This window comes from Amphiura filiformis, chromosome 2, assembly GCF_039555335.1.
Source record: "Amphiura filiformis chromosome 2, Afil_fr2py, whole genome shotgun sequence".
Taxonomy (NCBI): domain Eukaryota; kingdom Metazoa; phylum Echinodermata; class Ophiuroidea; order Amphilepidida; family Amphiuridae; genus Amphiura; species Amphiura filiformis.
Window position 1 is genome coordinate 39,492,016 of NC_092629.1, and position 20,881 is coordinate 39,512,896.

Here is a 20,881-nt window from a genome sequence, read left to right on the forward strand (position 1 = left end):
CTTGCTTGTGAATTTCTCAACCACCAACATCATAAATCATACATGGCTTGCGCTGCCCTATTGATCACTGCAATGTTTGCTCCATCAGGTTGTTTCAAATGCGGCAAAACCGGACACCGGGGGAAGGATTGCCCCGGAGGTGGGCGTCCGGGGGGACTTCAAGGAAGTGGGGGTAGAGGTAAGATGGCAGCTGAGGTGTGGAGGGAACATTGCATCCACCTGCTAGCTGACTGTTATAATGCATATCTGCATCTTGGTGTAATGATGTTGGCATGTAGACTTCATAACCTTTCACAGCTAACATTTATTCCAGCATTCTCGGGCCAATACATTTTCCGGGTGCGTTTCAGGCAGTTCAGTTTGGGGATCATGCTCGGGTTCTTTGGCCTCGCCTTGAGTAAAACACCAACATTATTCTCTTCAGCTCAAATACAGAAACATTTCTTAGCTCCACAGCTAGCCTATGATTGGGCTCAATTTTAGTTCAATAGACCTAATTTCGGTTTGGAAGCCCCTATTTTCCGGAAAATCAGTTCTCATTTCCTAAGGTTTGGCACTTCGCGGTGCACACACATACCAAAATTGATCTCTTTTCTCCCCTATGGGGTGGTGGGGGGGGGGGTACTCAAGTTTGGTCGTGGTAGGGGTACGTGTACCGCTGAGAATTTGAAAGTGTGCCAATCAATATGCCAATTCAAGAAAAATCGATACGGTTACATACCAGAAGTCGGAAATTTTCGGCTGAATTAAACCCAAATTGTCTTTTAGAAACATCCCCCCAAATTTTGGCGAAATTTCAAAAATTTGGCTAGATTGAGGCAAAATTGGGCTTATTTTCTGAAAGTCAAGAAAATTTTGGAACAACAAAGGACTAGAAAAAGGGGTCGTTTGTAGGCCTATACCACGTCCCTGTATGGTCATTTGCACTGGGTACACCCGGCTCCCCTCAGAAGCTTCCCTGCATGCCTGAAATTTGGTTAAATTATGTTGCAAATGTGTGATTATGTTAGAAGCAGACCCAAACCACCAACCATTCAACTAAATTGCACTCAGTTTGAGCATGCATTGTTTGTTACATGTAGCTTTAAATAAGACTTGAAAATTACACATGTTTAATTCATGCATTTAATATGGTTGGAGTAAATTTTGATAAAATCTATATACATTCCTGCAGCATTTGTGTTTTAAGAGAAAATGTATTATAGATGTGGTGTGATCAAGCAAGTCGGCTGGTTGGTAGCCAGAAGCTAGTGCTTTTATGATATCAAAGCACTTAACTAACTTATTGCATTCTTCAACCATTGATGACAAGGGTGAAATTTAACATGCGACCATGTTATATAATAAATATAAATAAATTTTGGATTTATAATATGGTAGTAGAAAATTTACTAATTGGTATGAAAAAGCAAGATAATTTTCACTCAAAATATTGGCCATTTCCAATGTATTTTCAACAAAATGCAGTGCCAATTTGTAAATCTTTTACATGTACCTACCAGGGTTCCCGCTAGGTCCAATTATTTTGGGTTCAGTTGGACCCCATAATCTGTCAAATTTGAAACTATGGGGTCCCAAACAAATTTTTGGGGTCTTTAGGACACAAATTCTGACACGGTAAATCACATTTTAGTATCAAATGATGGGGTCAAGGTGGACCCCCATAATTTTTGAAATTTGAAAAATATGGAGTCCTCATTATTTTACTGTGTCCCAAAACTCGGTAACGGGAACCCTGAGTACCTACGTGTAATATTTTGCTAACTTGTTATTTGCTTTCAAGGGTCAAAATTTGGCAGTGTTTGCATTTTGTTTACTGGTGTAGATTTGTCGATCGCGCTGGAACCCGCCAATCCGCCATCTTGACTAGATTCAGAATTTTAGCGACGGTGTTCCTTATTTTATTCCTCAACGGTCAGAAATTGCAAATTAAAACAATAATTTATGTTACTGGCAGTCCAAAGTTGAGTGTATAGTGGTTTGAATATAAACAATGTATGATTGATAGTCAACATAATCATGCATGGTAAAGCCAAATAAAATTAATGTTTTGGTTCTTGTGAAGGAGTTTCATGAATTGATGAGGGAGGTTTTCTTTTTCTTTTCTTTTTTCTTTATGTAAAATTGGCATTGTTAGCAGTTTTTGATCTTTTCTAACAGTGCTCAAATGTGGGATGCTGAGGAATAAACCCCTTGGAGTACCACAAAGACTTGGAAATGATCTTCGTTCTCTAATAAACATATTTTACTGTATAAGTAAAGCTTTCCTAAAGCATTCTTCTAAAGTCTAAAAAATTTCGAACAATGTAAAAAAAAAAATTGACAAATCCCTGAGGGGACGAGAACCAAAACATTCAATTTTTTCGGCCTAAAATATATTGGTTCATGATGTACAAGACTTTGACATGCCTGTCAAATTGCTCAAATACAATGTTGTACAGCAGTCCAAAGTTGACAATTTGTGATTGACATACATTGTATCGTGCATGCACTGTGGACCACAATGGCCTCATCCCAATGGCATAGTTCAGTAACCTCAATTAAACGCTCATAGTACAAAATTTGTGAGCGAGTGTGAGTTTTTGTACCCAGATTTTCTAAGGTCATTCAATGAATGTACAAATGTATTGTGGTTAGAAAGAACTGCCCTGATAAACATGTTGTGGATCCTAGTGATGGTAAAATGACTTGTTGCAATCTGCTTTGCATGACGTGTCATGCCTGTCAAATTTTTATTTTTTTAAAATTTAATATAATAATTTTTAATAAGTTTAATTGCATTTGATAATTAATGCGTGTTGTACAGCAGTTGAGTGTTGTATCTAGTGGTTTGATATTTGTAAAAACAAATTTGTGATTGATATCATGCATGGTAAAATATAAATTAATGGATTTCTTTGCATGACTAATCGTGTCTGTCGAAGAGAACACCATAAAGTTGATTGATCAGAATCTGAATTGAGCGATTCTGAAACAAGCATGCCTACACTAATTAACTGCACTATAATGGGAAACACGATCATTTGAAATACCATATTTTGTCGGGCGTTGCATTTAACAATAATCGAGTGTTTTAGTAGAGGTAATTTCCATTAGCCACTGCAGTAATTCAATGTTGTTCTCTAGCAGTGGCATCAATCTAGAGAAATGGGGGGGCATTTTTCCAGAATTGTCAAAAAGTGGTTGAAGAGGACAATGGCTCAGTTTGCCAGATAAAAATGGGGGCATGTCCCCAGGCCCCTCCCCCCACCCTTGACGCCTATGTTCTCTAGTACTGTCGGTACCGTAGTGCTCTATACCAAGAAGGAAAGTGGCATGTTAACACCTAGTACTTCAAAATGACCTGTAACAGACTATTGTCAATATTTAGTACTATTTTTTAGGGGAATTACACACATTTGATACAAAATGTTGCATCTCTTTTCCATTTTAAATATTAACAGACCTGTGATAGTGATATTTCGACTGTAGTTTGACATTAACTGGTCCGGTTTGGATGGATTATGCCAATGTGATTGCATGTATTTTAGCAACATTTCCATGGGGAAAAAAGTGATTGATTTTGATAAAGTAGAGAAAGCTTTTCAAAATCATGCTCCACATACAAAGCGATGTCACACAGAGCGTCATTATTTGTGATGCAATCAAACAAAATCGGTCTTAACTCGGATACATCAATTTGCAAAGGATTCTGGGAAGAGTAAATTATCGGTTGTCATTATTCATATCGCTAAGTCCTTCTCGACCATTACGTACTGTATAAATTTATTTTATGACAGCACCTACTCCAGATTCCAGAAAAATATGGTACATAATTACAGTAGAAATTTCATTTGAATGGACACATCCTGACATGACGATTTTTTATGTTCACTATGTGATGTAGGCCAGTGTGTGGGGGTGCGTGCGTAACACAAAAGTGAATCCACCTACCCATGCCAGCTCGCTTGTGATTGGTTAGTAATTGTATCCAAGGTTGTGCGTTCGCATTGTAGTTTGAATGTAGGCCTACGATTGTGGTTGGATCAAGTTCAACTGTTTAAAGTTGTACGTCATTCAGTTGAATTTCCTACTAAAAGAAAATCATCTCGTTTTGTCCGATGAAAATGCAGCATAATCCAAATCCAACTGGGAAGAAAAGTTGATATTTATATTATAAGAAATGTTTTACTAGCAAATCTTTGTCATTTATGTTTATAGGATGCTTCAAATGCGGAGAGGAAGGACACATGTCTAGGGAATGCCCTAAAGGAGGCGGCGGCAGGGGGTGCTTCAAATGCGGAGAAGAGGGCCATATGTCAAGAGAATGCCCAAAAGGTGGAGGCGGTGGCAGAGGGTGCTTTAAATGTGGTGAAGAGGGACATATGTCAAGAGAATGCCCACAAGGCGGCGGAGGTGGTGGTGGCAGAGGGTGCTTTAAATGTGGTGAAGAGGGACATATGTCAAGAGAATGCCCACAAGGCGGCGGAGGTGGTGGCGGAGGACGTGGTCGAGGTGAGTCGCCTTCAGAGAATTCATTTGCATTATAAATTGCCGAGATATAATATGAGAGTACATTTTTTGTATAGCCGGTATACATAGATTTTGTCGCCCAAAGTTGACAAAATAACTTTCCTGTTGAACACATTTTCAATCGGTGTTTCAGTACACTGTAATGGTGGTGTGCCCTTCATGCGAACATAAAGATTTAGGTAGACTAGAGGTAACCATAGGAATCAAGGTCTGTAAAAATAGTCGCTGATATTCGCCGCAGAAAAAATTTTTGCACAAATATTGATTAAAAAAATCTAAATGAATGCATCAATAATCGAGCCTCAATCACCGCAATCCATTATGTTGTGTATACCGTATTTTAATAAAAACTATATATGTGATGCGATCTGGTCCATGGGGGGCCAAATGTGAAACTGAGATAAAGGAAAAACTATGGAGTAAAAAAACAATAAAATGCATACAAAAATAGACATCCAAAAATTTCACAACTGAAAAACCAAGTATGCTAGACCATTGGTGTTTTCAGTAAATGATAACCTATTGTATTTATCAGAGATGCCAGACTTCAGGAAATTTCCTGATTTCAGGAAATTTTACTCAGATGTTTATGTGCAAAAGTATACACAAAAGTAAATTTTCAGGAAATTTTCAACCATTTCAGGAAATTTTGTCATCAACCACTGGCAAATAATTACAGCAACTGAATTGTCAAAAATGCCTCCTTTGGCCCCATGGACCAGATCGTGTCACATACATAAAAAATCTTTTGAAAAAGCTTTCACTTGAAAAAATTATTTTTAATCCATTAACTTTTTAGGCTGGTGTATTGGGTTAAACATTTTGTAACTTTCAAGTTGTTAAATTTGGTAGGAAATTAAGCCAGGAAGGAGATGATTCAAGTTTGTTGCATTCTTTCTTTTCGTTTTCGTACATAGGTTGCTTCAAATGTGGCAAAGAAGGTCACAGAGCCGCTGACTGTACAGAAGAAGGCGGAAGTGGCGGTGGAGGTGGCGGTTTCGGTAGTGGTGGCGGCGGTGGAGGCTTCGGTGGCGGTGGAGGCGGCTTCGGTGGTGGTGGAGGAGGCAAAAGCGGTGGATTCGGAGGAGGATTTGGTAGCAGTAACGATAATGAAGGTGAGCATTAGAGTATCACTGAATCGCTGAAAAAAGTGCAAGGTGGGTGGTCCATTTTGTAACATTTGGTGTTTTCTACCTCACATTCAACTTATTGCATGTTTAAAGTTGATTGGCTCTAGCGATATGGATTCTAGGAGCAAAAGTATATATCACAATGCACCATAGAACAGTATACAACTTGCAGGTGGCAACCTCCAAACTGTCATGTGTTTGTTCTCATACCACTTTATTGAAACAATATTCCAGGCCTAAATTTTCCCACCCTGTGTTGTTAGAATAAATACAGAACCCTGCATTTTGATGGGGTTAAGTAGGTGGGTTGTTGACTGTCAATTGGGTCAATTGCTTTAAATACCAAATATGCAATTGCATGGAAATTACTAATCATTGCTCTCAAATGTTCTTTTCAGATAAGGGCAGTGGCGGCGGCGGCTTTGGTAGCGGCGGTGGTTTCGGCAGTGGTGGAGGCGGTGGTGGTTTTGGAGGTGGTGGCGGTGGATTCGGAGGCGGAGGAGGATTTGGAGGTGGAGAGAAAAGTGGAGGTGGTGGTGGCGGTTCAGGTGAGAGCTTTATAAAGAAAGGCTTAATTGTTCGCATTCATTGGCTGGCAGTGTGCAAATTGTGCAAAACCAGAGGATTTGTGCATGGTTTGTGCCTTTAAAATCATAATGTCATATCATGAGTGCTCCGATTAAGAGCCAACACGATTGATTGATGGCATTCTGGGGGGATGATATGAAGGAAAGATTTCACAGTTCACAGACCCAAAGTGTCACAATTAAACTTCAACAACATGTCTAAGTTTAATGGCAGTGGTGGCAGCGGCGACGGTGGTAGCAGTGGTGAAGGAGGCAGAGGTTTTAGAGGTGGTGGATTTGGAGGTGGAGGAGGATTTGGAGGTGGAGAGAAAAGTGGAGGAGGTGGTGGTGGTGGTCCAGGTGAGAGCTTTTTAAAGAAAGCTTAATTGTTTGCACTCATTGGCTGGCAGTGTACAAATTGTGTACAAAACCAATTTGTGCATGGTTTGTGCCTTAGTCACTAAACTGGACTTATGTCACGTCATGAGGTCTACGATTAAGAGCTAAGAAAAGATTGATGGTATCATGATGATATGAAGGAAAGAGTGAACAGTTCACCAAACAGTGTTACGCATAGCACTTTTGTTTCTATAATGTGGAAGGGGGAATAGAAGTTCGCCTCCCTCATCAGATGATTTTGTTAACAACCATTAAAATATCCTGCAGTAGTCGATCCCCTTCAAATAAACGCCCCCAACAGTTTTTCGACCAAGATATTAAAAAAATGCTGATATATCCATGCTATCTTGTGTGTAGTAAGCTTACCAGTGCACACATTTGGCGAAAGTCTGATCATAGACCCGGAAGTGAACCAGAAGTCATCGTTCCCAAGTTCATAGTTTGTCATTTCAGGGCGAGTTTTAAGCTTATAATTTTAATGGGAATTATTGTTCTAAAAATGATCTAATAAACGGCCCCTTTTGGAAAATGCAACAAAGTGACTATTCGAGGATATACGGTAGTTAATCCTCCCAAGGATAGGTGTGGTAATAATAGTGTTGGAATCATACACTACCTTTATCCCCCGAAGTGTGATGTAATAGTGTTCCACGTTTTTCCTCTTTGACAGGTTGTCGTATTTGCGGGGAAGATGGGCATTTTGCCCGGGAATGCCCACAGAAGGGCGAAGGAGGCGGTGGAAGAGGTAAGACATTTGGCTGCCTTTCTTCATAGCACTTCATAAGACAATTTATCCACTGTGGCATTTACAATTTTTTCCTACCCCAACCTTTTTACCTGTGTGGCTACCAGTCAGTGATCGTGTGCTTGGCATGCGGGGGGTCTAAGGTTCGAATCGGGGAGTGCCAACTGCCAAGTGACTTCATCTTCTCTCCTTTATCGTTTCTTCATTAACTTCCGATAGCAAAAAGCAGGGTTGGGTGTTAGGGTTAATACATTAATGTACTTAACATTTTTGTGTTACAGGTACTCCATTTGCCATTGCCTAATATTTCAGCAGTCTTTGCTTCATTTCTTTCATTCTCATGCTTTCTTCCCAACCCATTGGGCTTTTTGAGTTGAAATCCATTCAACCCCTGTATGAAACATGTGATCCAATTTATCTTCCACACAGGGAGTGTGAATTTTAAATGTAGTTACTTAATAGGTAACTCCATTTAAACTACACCCCCCGGTGTTAGAGATTATTAAAATAAGGTCATGTATTCCATAGGGGGTGCAAGGAATTCAACTGGAATTGCCCATTCCGTAGCATACTATAAAGCACAATATTTTTGTGGGATGTAATTTTGTGGGAACTGCTTAATAGGAAAATCAAGATTTGCAGGCATGAAAATGTTCTGCTTTACAGAATCTCAATGCCAGTTCTACTGATTTCTTTGCATCTCATTCATGTCATTCAGGTTCAGGGTGCTTCAAATGTGGTGAAGATGGCCATATGGCCAGGGATTGCCCTAGTGCAGAAGGTGGTGGTGGTGGTGGCGGCAGAGGTTAGTTTAGATTATTATACCTCGTGAAACATTCATGAGCAATTCATGCCACTTCATTGGTCGATTGCAAACGACATACCTATTTCACCTATTTCTTATCTACATGATGCCTTCATCTCCATAGCCAAAGTTTGGTGTAATAAAACATACTACATGGTTGGCATCTGGAGAATTCAGTGACTCGATCTTGACTCCAGAGCTGAATCTTTCCACTTTTTAGCCGATTTGATCTTTTTATTCCTGAAATATATTGCTTTTTGTTATTTTCAGTCCAATTTGAGCTTTATTTAGCATGATTTTGCGGTAATCTCTTTTTTTAAAGCATTTTCCTTGTTTCATTTCATCTCTGGAATATTTTGTTGCAATTACAGGATCCGGTTGTTTCAAGTGTGGAGAGGACGGTCACATGGCAAGAGAATGCCCCAATGCTGAAGCCAATGCAGATCCAGGTAGGATACAGCTCGACAAAATAACCAATAAGTTCAATAAATATAGAGTGGTTTCTTCAGGGATTAAATCGCCTGCCGAGTGAGATTTATACATGTAGCACACCTCAATTCCAAAACTTCTTACTGAGTGCAATTTGATAGCACACCCGACAGCCCGCCTTAACATTTTCAGAAGTATGATTTGTAGCATGCCTGTTATTTTCAAAACGCAACCCGTTTATTTATACCGATTTGCAATTTTTTTTCACTGCTATGGAGAGACCATTGACCTATAACCAACATCAGGATAATTTTGGTTGATTTAAAAAAAAATTGGGGAAAAAACAAAAAATAAAAAATTGCAATGTTTTATCCAATACTCGAATGGATCCAGAAGTAGCAAAGTTCATTTCATAATATATTAAAGGTTTAAAATACATTGGTTTTGAATGCATTTCTTATTGAATCGGTTAAATTTATCCTGCGTAGCACATTTTCCTAGAATTAAAACCAAACTGTTGCGCTGGTACTTCGGGTTCATATTTGAAACTTTGGTGGGGATGATTGATATCAGCATATATATTTTATAACAATTGATTAGTGAAGTATTATGATTTGAGTTTCAAGTTCTCTATCCTATGGCAGGAAATTGCCAAGTTTTGAAACTGATTATTTTACTTTTGGCCCTCAACGTATTTACCACGAAAGTAAAATTGCATGAATAACATTCTTTTATGTATGTCTATGCAAGAATACTCAAAATTGCTAATTTGAAAACGCTAACAAGCAAAGTATATAGCGAAAAATCGGCAGAGCCTGAACATTACACACAAAAATTAATAAATTTTATGGCATTTGATACTGAAAGTTGAAATGAAAATATTAAGCACAAATATTCTTGGTCTGCTTAGCAGTGATTTGAGTTTTAAAAGTACCTGCATGACCCGACGAAAAAAAACCCCTGCTTTACGGGCTCAACTGACCCAGGTTTTAAGAAATTGGGGATCAAATTGTCAGAAAATGTTGGGATTTTTGTTTAAAGTATTTCGAAATGTTTAAAGACTTTGGTGGTTATTATGGTCATTTGCGGGAAAGGACCATCCACCTGTAGAACATTTAAAAAAAAAATTTCATCGCCTACTTCAGAAGCTTAAAAAAAATGCTTTGTAAATATAATATAATTTTACTGAAAATATTAAACTGTAAAGTACACAGGAACCCACACCAAGATCTAAACTATATTTCAGGACACAGTTCAATTTGTTTATACATGTTTACACATGCAGGGTTGCCAAAAGATTTCAGCCCGAATCGCAGGTCAAATAATCGAAAAATCAGCCAATTTTTCACTTTACCATTGGTTTCTATGGGGCAGGAAACTATCGGAAGTTGCGGGAGCTAATGTTGAAAAGTCGCCCAATTTTTTTCTTAACCATTGGTTTCTATGGGACAGGAAATTGTCAAAAGTCGTGGGAAAAATCTTCAAAAGTCGCCCAATTGGGCTACCAAATCGAGGGTTTGGCAACCCTGTACACATGTTGGATACAATAACTCATACTCTAGAACTTGAGGTCAAATTTTAAGGCATGATTAGTGAAGAGGTTATTGAACTGTGCCACCAACTGTGAGGCCTTTGTGACAACAATCAAAACTGGTAACAAAAGAATTATATCCTTTTGGGTACCAGCCACCTAGAACCTATTCAGACGCCCACGCACTGACGTACTAGGTGCCTGGAATTTCACCCAATGTTGCCACGGTAACCAAAAGGGTACTTTTTGTTTTTCTGGGTTTGTTTAACCTTGGACACAAGTGAACTTGTGTTTTGAACAAATGTGTAAACTACTGGTATTAAATTGCTATCATTTTCGCCAGCTAACAGCTGGCTATCTAATTCGGAGATCGTCTCTGTTTGCTAAAGAGATTACAGGGTAGGGGGCCTACTAGCATTGGTTTGAATTACTTTGCGGACCTTTTTATGGTTAAAATATAATGTAAGGCCTACTATTTGATTTGTAAGAAAAAGAAAGTATGTTTTGCCGTTTCAACGAATGAAAACGAGTGAGAATTTCAAGAGTTATGGTTTGAAGGAAATATGACATTAAAAGTTATATGCCAGGCCTAAATAGTTACCACAGCATATCAACGAAAGAAAATTATAGTATCCTTGTTATCAGGCGTTTTTAGATTTACATTTGCAGACCTCATGGAGACCAACACAGCATGAGATGTGAGTGTATTGATAACAGAATGAAAATCATTTTTTATGGATGTTAAAGTCAAAGTAAAATAAAAAATTCCCTTTAAAAGGGAAAGCCAGCTTCAATGCAGAAGAAGTCTTGTAATTTAGTTTGGGTGGAAGGCATTTTTAGGATCACTCTTTTTTATGACCCATCGTGTTTCATGACAGTCCACCAAACCATCAATGATGAGAACATGCACACAGAAACAGCAAACCTGTCAACTCTTAAAAATATCCTATATCCTGTATCGTTTTATGGATAAAAATGATTCAAAATGTCATTATGAAATAATTGATATCTTAAACATCAGTTTTGTGGGAAAAATTTGATGCAATTTCAGGGCCTATTTTTGATATGGGTATAATTTATATAGGCCTACGTGTAGGCCTATTGAACAATATCAGTCTTTATACATTTTATAATGTACTATATTTAAGTATAAATTGCGAATTAATATAAAATTAATGTGCATGTATAAGGCAAGTATAGGATGGCAGTTTTTAGCCAATTAACTAAAAACTGCAGTGTATTTCTTTATATTAATGATGAGCTTAGGGTAGCCTAAAAGGCAGAAAAGACAAAAAGACGGAACAATTTGGAGTAATTAATTAAAGAGTTGACAGGAAGTTATAGGAGTTAATGTTTGGTTTGCTGTTTCTGTGTGCATGTTCTCATCATTGATGGTTTGGTGGACTGTCATGAAACATGATGGATCATAAAAAATGTGATCCTAAAATGCCTTCCACCCAAACTAATTACAAGACCTCTTCTGCATTGAAGCTGGCTTTCCCTTTTAAAGGGAATTTTTATCCCATGAAAGTTGGAATTGAATACCAAATTCATTCTCACATCTCCCATTGACGCAAAAGGCACAGGGTTGCCAAAATTGAAAATTCAGTCTAAATCGCAGGTTGAATAATCAAAAAATCACCCAATTTTTCTCTTAACCACTCTGGAAGTTGCAGGAGCCAATGTTGAAAAGTCACTCAATTTGTTTCTTAACCATTGGTTTCTATGGGACAGGAAATTTTCAAAGTTGCAGGCAAAATCTTCAAAAGTCGGCTAGCCCGAATCGCAAGTTTTGGAAACCCTGGCACCTCATATTTCAGTAGCTATAATAACCTCATTCCCAGTGGCTTAGCTCAATGACCTCCATTAACATGAGTATTTATACCCCACACATCCAAAGGTCACTCTTGAGTGTAGACGCATAGTGCATGATAGTGGGATTAAGGAACTGTGCCCTAGAGATTGTGCCCTAGAGATTGTCATGTTTGAGATCCTAGTGTGTGTAAAGGTCAATCTTTGAGCGTAGAGGTGTATGGGGGTTAAAGAACTGTGTCCTAGAGATTGTCATGTTTGAGATACTAGTGAGTTTTGCTGGTGTAAAAGAAGATAATTTGAATTCTCGCTATTCGCAATAAGGGCGCCGCCAGCGGTTTGCGATGATCGTGATGTATCATGGGATGTAATCGTGATGTATCATGGGAAAAGGTCGACATCAAGTCCGCATAATCTGAATATTACCATGCTATTACATAGGAACACGTGACAATATTTTTTAGTTTGTCAAAATAAAGGTGTTACACGCGAATCGATGCTCAATAATACTTAATAATGTGATTTGAAATGTGCACAATTAATTTTTTCTCTATCGATTTGCGTGTAATACCGTTATATTGACAAACTAAAAAATATGGTCACATGTTCCTATGTAATAGCATGGTAATATTCAGATTGCGGACTTGATGTCGACTTTTCCCATGATACATCAATTACATCAACCGCTGGCCCTTATTGCGAATAGCGAGAATTGCCAGATGTTTTGCCCATTTCCTAAAATGTTACCATAGTTACCTCTCCCTAAAGTCTGTTTATTGTATTATAAAAGTTATTAAAACCAGGAAAAGGAAGTAATTGGCAGTACCAAGAAATTAAAAAAAATTCTGGTCTAGGTGGTCTCGTCATTAGCAAACCCACTCAGCCTTGGAAAACGCCCACACACATTTTTTAAAAACCCACCTATGCTCTGACGTCAATGCAAAAAGTACCCAGATAGGTAAAGGGTTTTGAGCCCAAATATTTGGGTAAATACTTTCACAACAAGCCATAAATGCCTATGAGTACAATATAATGGGTGTAAATTGCCAAATGTTCACATGGCAGCTATTGCACTTGCCCACTTCTGGCACTGAGCAATCACATTTCAATTGAAATTATTCATTTCATTACATCGTTTGAATGCCTGTTATTTAGTTAGCCCACTCAACCTGCGGATACGCCCACACGCAAAACCTAGTATGATGTCAATGGGAAAAGTATGTGACTGGGTATAAGCTCAAATATTTGGGTGACGTCTATTGTTATATTATGCACACAATGAAAAGTGTACTCAATGTTGAAAGACATGCCCAGTCTGACGTCAATAGGAACAGTTACCCAGTCGCTGGGTATAAGCTCAAATAGATGGGTGGCTACTACCATATTTGGTATTATGCACACAATGGGAAGTGTATGTAATTTGAGCGCACGAAGTTACAAATACTAATTTTGTGAAATGCTTCAGTAGGAAGACAAATCGGTGCGCTGAAGACTTGACAAAATATCTGAAAAGTTTCATTATTAATGTATGTTTTGGGGATCTGGCCACAAGCTTAATAATTTTTGTGTGTACTCTCACCGTCCTACAGTTTCCTGCTGTGGTTTTTTACCATTCTCCATATCTGTAAACTTGATTCAAATATTAACAGTGTGCAAAAATGTTTGGGTTTGCAGACAAGCCACCAGCATCAACATATGTGCCACCAGCCCCTCCAGAGGATGAAGAAGCCATGTTCAAGAGTATGGAGCAGGGCATCAATTTCAATAAGTATGATGACATTCCTGTGGAAGTTACCGGTAAGTTTTAGTGTGTTAACTTTTTGGAACTTAAGATTTTAAGAATGTTCAGGGGTGCAATTCTTCAGGATTTGTCCCGATTTCCTGTTGTTTTTTTGGCTAAAATTTACGCAAGGTTATTGATTTTCAGCCTGTTTGGGGGCCTTTTAGCTCAATTCTACGCCATTTTTCAGGATTTTCAGGATATTTCACAAGCTTTGAATCACACCCCTGTTAAGAATCTTCGGTCTCCTCCCCATCCTCTTCCCTTGCATGAGTGGATATACTAATGTAGGTGGAAGGAAGATCATCATTCTTGCAAATGAGATTAAAATATTAAAACTGGTTTCCTTTTTATATTTTTCTTTTTCTTTGCTTTTTCCCGAGCTTGAATACACTTATCAAGATTTGGAAATGTATCAAAAGGTGCATAATTTGTCTCGTGCTCATAGCAGTTACCAGTTTTGTGCTCCAAGCAGTCAATATTTGTCTGCCATTTGAAGCTTATTGTCTTTTGTTTTGTCCATGTTGAGCGCAATTTAGAAATGCAAAAATGTCTGAAATTACAGTAAAGAAAACTACCGTATTCATTCCAACGCTTTACAAAGTCATTTTGGGTGGGCGCTTATTTTTTTACCTGGTTTACCTAATTTTTTGTGAGGGGCGATTATTAGAGATGAATTTACGTAAGTTATAAAAGGGTCCTGAGACGTTCTAGTAGCTTTTCTGATGTAGAAAATGTATTGCAAGTTTACACCGGATGTGTAGTCCTCCAGTTATTTCACTATATCAACATCTATCTGTCATCTATATTAATGGTACCCTTTAGCAAATTGAATATACCCTGGGTGGGTGCTTATTGGGGCATGGGTGCTTATTGGAATGAATACGGTAATCGTTTGCCTCTACTTTGTTGCTCCTTTAGGTCGAGACCCACCCAAATTCATAACTAGTTTTGATGCAGCCGATTTGTACGAGACCGTGAGAGAAAATGTAAGGAAAGCAAAATATGAACGACCAACCCCTGTTCAGAAGTACGGCCTTCCAGTTATCAGCAACGGCAGGGATCTTATGGCGTGTGCACAAACAGGATCGGGAAAAACAGTAAGAGACTTTTATTTCTGCAATTTCTTCTGGGGTGATCAATAAATGCACTGCAGAGATGCCAACCCTCCCTATTTGAGAGGGAGGCTCTCTATTTTTGGAAACATTTTTGTCAATTTTGACACCCAAATTTGGCGACCTCCCTATTTCCATTAAGTTATGTGCCATTGAAGTTGTATGTAATTTTGGAAACCTCCCTATTTTTCTTTGAATCCTCCCTATTTTCTGGATGTTAATGTTGGCATCTCTGGCACTGGCACTGGCACTGTTCTCCTTTGGTTCCCCGGGTGGCAAGAAAGAAAGCCTATACTATGTATGTTATGTGCAGGGTGGATGTTCATGCCCAGAGCATGATTGGGCTATTCCAGTTGAAATCCATACACCCTGTATCATGTAGGGAACACGTAATCTCTTGCACAGAGGGTGTAGATTTCATATGGAGTTGCCCATTCAGGTAACCCAGTTTTGAAATTCAGACACCCTGTGTGGACGATTAGACTTGATTTTACCCTGAGAAAATTTGGTTTCCCAAGTTCAAGTTTTGTACTTTTCTATCATTTCAGGCTGCATTCCTTCTACCAATCATCACTGGTCTCATCAAGGAAGGTCTAGCAAGTAGCTCCTTCAGTGAAACCCAAGAACCGCAGGCCATAGTAGTCTCCCCAACCAGGGAACTTGCCATCCAGATTCACTTGGAGGCTCGTAAATTTGCACATTCCACTATGCTCCGACCCTGCGTTGCGTATGGCGGCACCAGCGTTGGACACCAACTGCGACAGATCGGCCAAGGGTGTAACATCTTGGTGGCCACGCCCGGAAGATTGATGGACTTCATCAACAGAGGAAAGGTAAGGATGCAAAGCAGGCCTTCACTTTTAGAATTTGGTGGAGCTTCATCAATCACATGAGGCCAATTTTTAAAAATAAGTGCCCAAAACAATCAATTCCAAGGACTTGTAATATAATTTCAAGTTTTGCATTATTATTTTTAGAAAACACATTTATTCTAATATCCTTAATAACAAATGATCAAAATTGACGTAAAAAAATGGAATTTATTAGCAACCTCATAACCTATACTCCCAAATTGTGAATGCTTATACTTGTGCCAAGTCTTTGAATTTTGTGACTGCAGTTATAATTAAGAAATCATGGTCAATTGCATGTTTTTGGCCCATTTTCTCTCAAATTGCAGAACTATTAAAATTCGTATCACACGAGGCCTGCATTGTCAAAAGGATTAAGATTTACCAATGGCAAAACTGGGCAATATTTATTTAATCCAAAATTTTTTTTTCTGGAATAGGGAGTAAGGCCAGTCACCTGTGTTTGATTCATTTGAAATATTCTTTTCTTTCTCCCTCCAGATTGGCTTAAGCAAGATCCGTTTCCTCGTCCTGGACGAAGCTGACCGCATGTTAGACATGGGTTTTGGACCCGAGATGCAACGTCTCATCGACAGCCCTGGCATGCCAAAGAAAGGCGAACGACAAACGCTCATGTTCAGCGCTACATTCCCAACAGAAGTGCAAGAGAAAGCAGCCGAGTATCTGAACGACTATGTCTTCCTGACGATTGGTCGTGTTGGTGGCGCCAACAGTGATGTGACGCAGAGTGTCATTGAATGTGGGCAGTTTGACAAGAGGGAGAAGCTATTAGAGATTCTTAGGGGTCAACCAGGTAATTGCTGCTTTACTTAGTGAATAAAGGTATTGTTTTTAGCCGCTGGAGTGCATCGTCTCATATAATAGGGGCAACATTATTTTAAAGTAAAACAATGAGGTGAAGCAGAGTTGTTTTTAAGCCAAAAATAATGATGTCGTGTGAGACGATAGATACACGACAGTGGTTCAATACCTTATATTCTCATTCTTAAACACTTCAATTCAAATAAATATATTAATCATAAGTATACCAAATTCTAATCAAATTAAATCCTACATTTTACAAGGAACTTACCTAGGGCTTAGAATTGATCAGTCCAGTTGTTGCTATGCACATCCGATTGGTTCAAATAGCGTGTATGAGTATCGCATCGACACATATGCGCTAAAGTGTGATATCATGTCATTTCACATGGGTAAGAACTAATAAGATTGCAGGAAGGATAACCCAAGAAGGCTACTCGAGGGTGAGCTTATTTCCATGACAATTTCTATACAGATTAACCCAGCGAAAATATCCCACTATTCGCTGTCGTAGTGCACGTTAGAATATGACCGTTGCTAGGTCAACTGGCTCACACTTTTTTTGTTGCGAACCACTGATCGACATGATCATAACACAAAGCCTATGGCATATCATAATTGGGAACAGGTGTATCAGTAACCAATGGTTACTAATGTGCACTACGGCAGCGAATACAGTACTTCAAACAAATGATGACAAGTACCAAAGCCTCATAACCAGATCATTAGTGAGCTTCAAACAGTCGTTAAACTGTTGTACATGGTGTGTGGATGGTGACATTGACGAGTTGTAATGCTTTTGTTTTCCAATTACAGAAACTGACCGTACCTTAGTGTTTGTGGACACCAAGCGAAGTGCCGATTTCTTGGCGTCATTCCTCAGTCAGTCGGGATTCCCAACGACAAGTATTCATGGGTAAGTCCACACCTGAAACTTTTTAAGCGGATTTTGTTTTTGCTCAAATTTGCCAATTTTTTTTTCAATTTTCAGCCCAATTTCAGCTATTTATAACCCCAACTTAGCGTGTTTTTAATGAAGAGGAGGCAGCCTATATGCTTTGCCCTGTCAGGGCGTAAGACAATGCAAGGCACAATCAGGGTTGTAGCTACGCTGGGCGGTGGCAGGCGGCCCTGCCCGGCACAATTTAATTTCCACCCGGCACTCGAGTTAATTTTGAGCCCAAATACCCGGCACTCCAGTCTCAAATGTTTCAAAATCAATGAACAATCAGTATAAAATTAGCAATTCTTATCAACGTTTCAATTTTTTTACCATTTCATATAAATTTTACCCGGCACTAAAATTTGCCTAGCTATAACCCTGGGCACAATATATGCAAGGATCGGAAATAAATGATGCAAGCCCAAGAAAATAAATTACTTTTTGAAGCTCTGGCAAACTGATTTCCTTCAAACAGGAGATTGCAAGAATTGGACAATGCACAGAATTAAAACCAGAGGACCTGGACTCGACCCCCTTCTTGATACACACAAGGAGCAAAAATTGGGTATTCGTCTTCACTCGGAATGCGTTTGAAGTCGTTGACATTGTCATGTGAGGGCATCATTACATACTAGATGCATTTGAGAAGCACTTGATGTGACCTGCACGCGATACCTAGCGTTTCAGATGAGATGCAGAATTGATTTTATTCATTTCCGTGCACCATTGGCAAGGACCCAAATACCCCTAATTTTTCCTCCATAGCTGGCGGTGCTATTTAACGTGGCAGTATAGGGAGTCAGGGTTCACTGGTTTTCTATGTATATATCGCTAGTAACTAACATGATCATCTTTATATTAATCCTTGCAGTGACCGTGGCCAACAGGAGCGTGAAGAAGCTCTAGGTGACTTCCGCGCCGGCCGTGCACCTATCCTTGTGGCAACGTCAGTTGCGGCTCGTGGCCTGGACATTCCACTTGTTAAACATGTCGTCAACCATGACCTTCCAGATGACATTGATGAGTATGTACATCGTATTGGCCGTACCGGTCGTGTGGGCAACTTGGGTAAAGCGACCTCGTTTCACGACTCCACAAAGAACTCTTCAGTGGCTAGGCCTCTCATCAAAATCTTGGCCGATGTAAGTAATAGTTGGAGAATAAAAGAATTGTTTGAGACCCAACCATTTCTCTATCGCCTGATAAGACACAAAGTAGTTCCACACAAAAATAATGCCATCACTCGTGATATCAGGCCATAGAAAATTAGAAACATGGCTGGATCTCAAAACAATACATGTCATTCCTAAATGGATCACCCTTAAAATCATTTTTGCATGTAATTTTACGTCCACTCTTTATGGTCATTTGATCAATTTAACCAGTCACTCGCTCTTCAAGTTGGCAGGCCCATCGAGTCTAACATACACGGATGCAAAATATAACATGCTGTGCTGAAACGCAAGTTAACTGCCATGTTGCACGCGAGGCAAATGATACGCGAAACAATATGCACCCGACTCGTACTGTACTGTACTATTTAACACAGGCAAGAACCAATGAAATTACAGTACAAAATAACAATTTGCAACACCTTGAATCCCAATTCCCAACTACTTTGTAAAACCTCATTGGAACAGAAGAATATCTGGGAAATTGATCACCATTGGACAGGTCTGACAATGCAAACTGAACAGATATAATCCTAGCCACTGATCCTCTTGACTAATAAAGTTTAAGAATTTTACATTTTCATGATAATATATATAAATGAATTTAGCATGAAAAATTGATAAAAATGAGTACAAACAAGCCTAGTAATGGTTCAGTGGTTCTTGAGATAGCTCCTGATATTTATGGAAAATATCTCAAAACTTGTTCATGTTAAGCCTGATAGCTAGCATACATAGCATTGAGGTTATTCGAGTTCCCACCTCCCTACACCTTCCGTATTTCCTCGAATAAACGCCCCCGGGGGAGTTGCATTTTTCAAACGGGGGGGGGGGGGTGTTTATTAGAGGTCATTTTTAGCACAACAATTCCCGTTAAAATCAGTCACGCTAAAATGACGAACTATGAACTAGAAACACTGACTTTTGGTTCACTTCCGGGTTTCCGATGCAGATTTTCGCCAATTATTGCTGCTATTATCGACCATGTGAGCAACTTGGTAAGCTTACTACACAAGATAGCATGGAAATATTGTCATTTTTTAAACATCTTGGTTGAAAAGTGGTAGGGGCGTTTATTTGAGGAAGTGGGCGACTTTTCGAGGAAATACGGTGAATACGATGAGTATTCTGCCATGTGAATATGAGATATTAAGACTTTACTCCAGGAGATGGGTTTGGGTTAAAAGTAGCTCCTGGTTATGTTATTCGTGCGGCTAATTGGGAGCTATGTGGTAACAGGTTTTTAACCTTGTTTTCTATATACCTATAGGCTCAACAAGATGTACCAGACTTCCTGGAGCAAGCCGCAGACTCTGCTGTAGGAACGTATCATGGTGGTGCCGGTGGATCGTTTGGTGGCAGGGACACAAGAAAAGTGAGTTTATTATCAGTCAGTGCATTTGACTTTATTTCAACACACAGGCCCAATTCATCTTTTGGCCAATTTATAATACAAATTTGCTGAAATACATTATTTTCTAGAAAAAAAGGGGTCCTTGGTTAACCAAAAAAGCACAAAAATGTAGGACATTAAAAGAAAAAAGGGTTGCTATATTCGGCTTCAGAAAAGGGACCCGACTGTCACTTCCAAAAATTGAGTGCATTGCCTATTCAAAATGTCCCAACACCTGTCTAACATGGCATAAATATGTATAAATATCAGCATTGTCTTGTCCATTTCTGTGTCTTGACTCCATAATGAGGGCCTCAAGTTTATGGTGTACACATGCGTGACCAGAAAAATGCGAAAAAAAGAGTCCTTTTCAGATAATGAACTTGAATCGCTTTTAGGGGTCGAAAACGCCTGTTTTCTAGAAAAAAGGGTCGTTTTAAAACTTCTATTTGGTGCATTTAGGGTTTTTACTGGGGATCTTTGGGGACACAAGTTCTGAAAGGGGATATTTTCCCACCATGCCCCTGTGGTGTTGCCACTGGACCTATGGTGGGAGGTTCAAATATGTGTTGCTATAAATTATTGCCTTGTTTATTCAACACAATGTACTTATAGCTTGTAACTTATAACTCCAGCCTGAATAAAATAATCATCTGTCAAAAGCATTCATTTTGTCCATCCCAGACACAAACTTACCTGTCGAAAATGAAGGGTAGCAAGCTGAACCACCTGTCCGAAACGACGGGTAGCAAGTTGAACCACCTGTTAACTCACGGTCAGAAATTTCGTGAGAATCCATTCTCGCAGAGATTCTCGTCAACAAAATAGCAAGAATCTAACTGGATTCTTGTTAATATTTCAGTTTATCATACAAAG

General features: G+C 39.1%; 1 protein-coding gene across 1 annotated transcript in view; it reads left to right on the plus strand.

The window, feature by feature from the left end:
* The window catches only part of LOC140146202 (ATP-dependent RNA helicase DDX4-like), a 51,030-nt gene that overhangs the window by 24,565 nt on the left and 5,584 nt on the right, over window positions 1-20,881 (plus strand). The window contains exons 5-16 of the mRNA XM_072167985.1: window positions 89-178; window positions 4,201-4,494; window positions 5,430-5,513; window positions 8,071-8,157; window positions 8,529-8,606; window positions 13,604-13,726; window positions 14,631-14,809; window positions 15,373-15,657; window positions 16,177-16,489; window positions 17,314-17,413; window positions 18,312-18,582; window positions 19,883-19,987. Of these exons, the coding sequence (XP_072024086.1) occupies window positions 89-178; window positions 4,201-4,494; window positions 5,430-5,513; window positions 8,071-8,157; window positions 8,529-8,606; window positions 13,604-13,726; window positions 14,631-14,809; window positions 15,373-15,657; window positions 16,177-16,489; window positions 17,314-17,413; window positions 18,312-18,582; window positions 19,883-19,987 (2,009 nt within the window). The remainder of the gene's footprint in view (window positions 1-88; window positions 179-4,200; window positions 4,495-5,429; window positions 5,514-8,070; window positions 8,158-8,528; window positions 8,607-13,603; window positions 13,727-14,630; window positions 14,810-15,372; window positions 15,658-16,176; window positions 16,490-17,313; window positions 17,414-18,311; window positions 18,583-19,882; window positions 19,988-20,881) is intronic.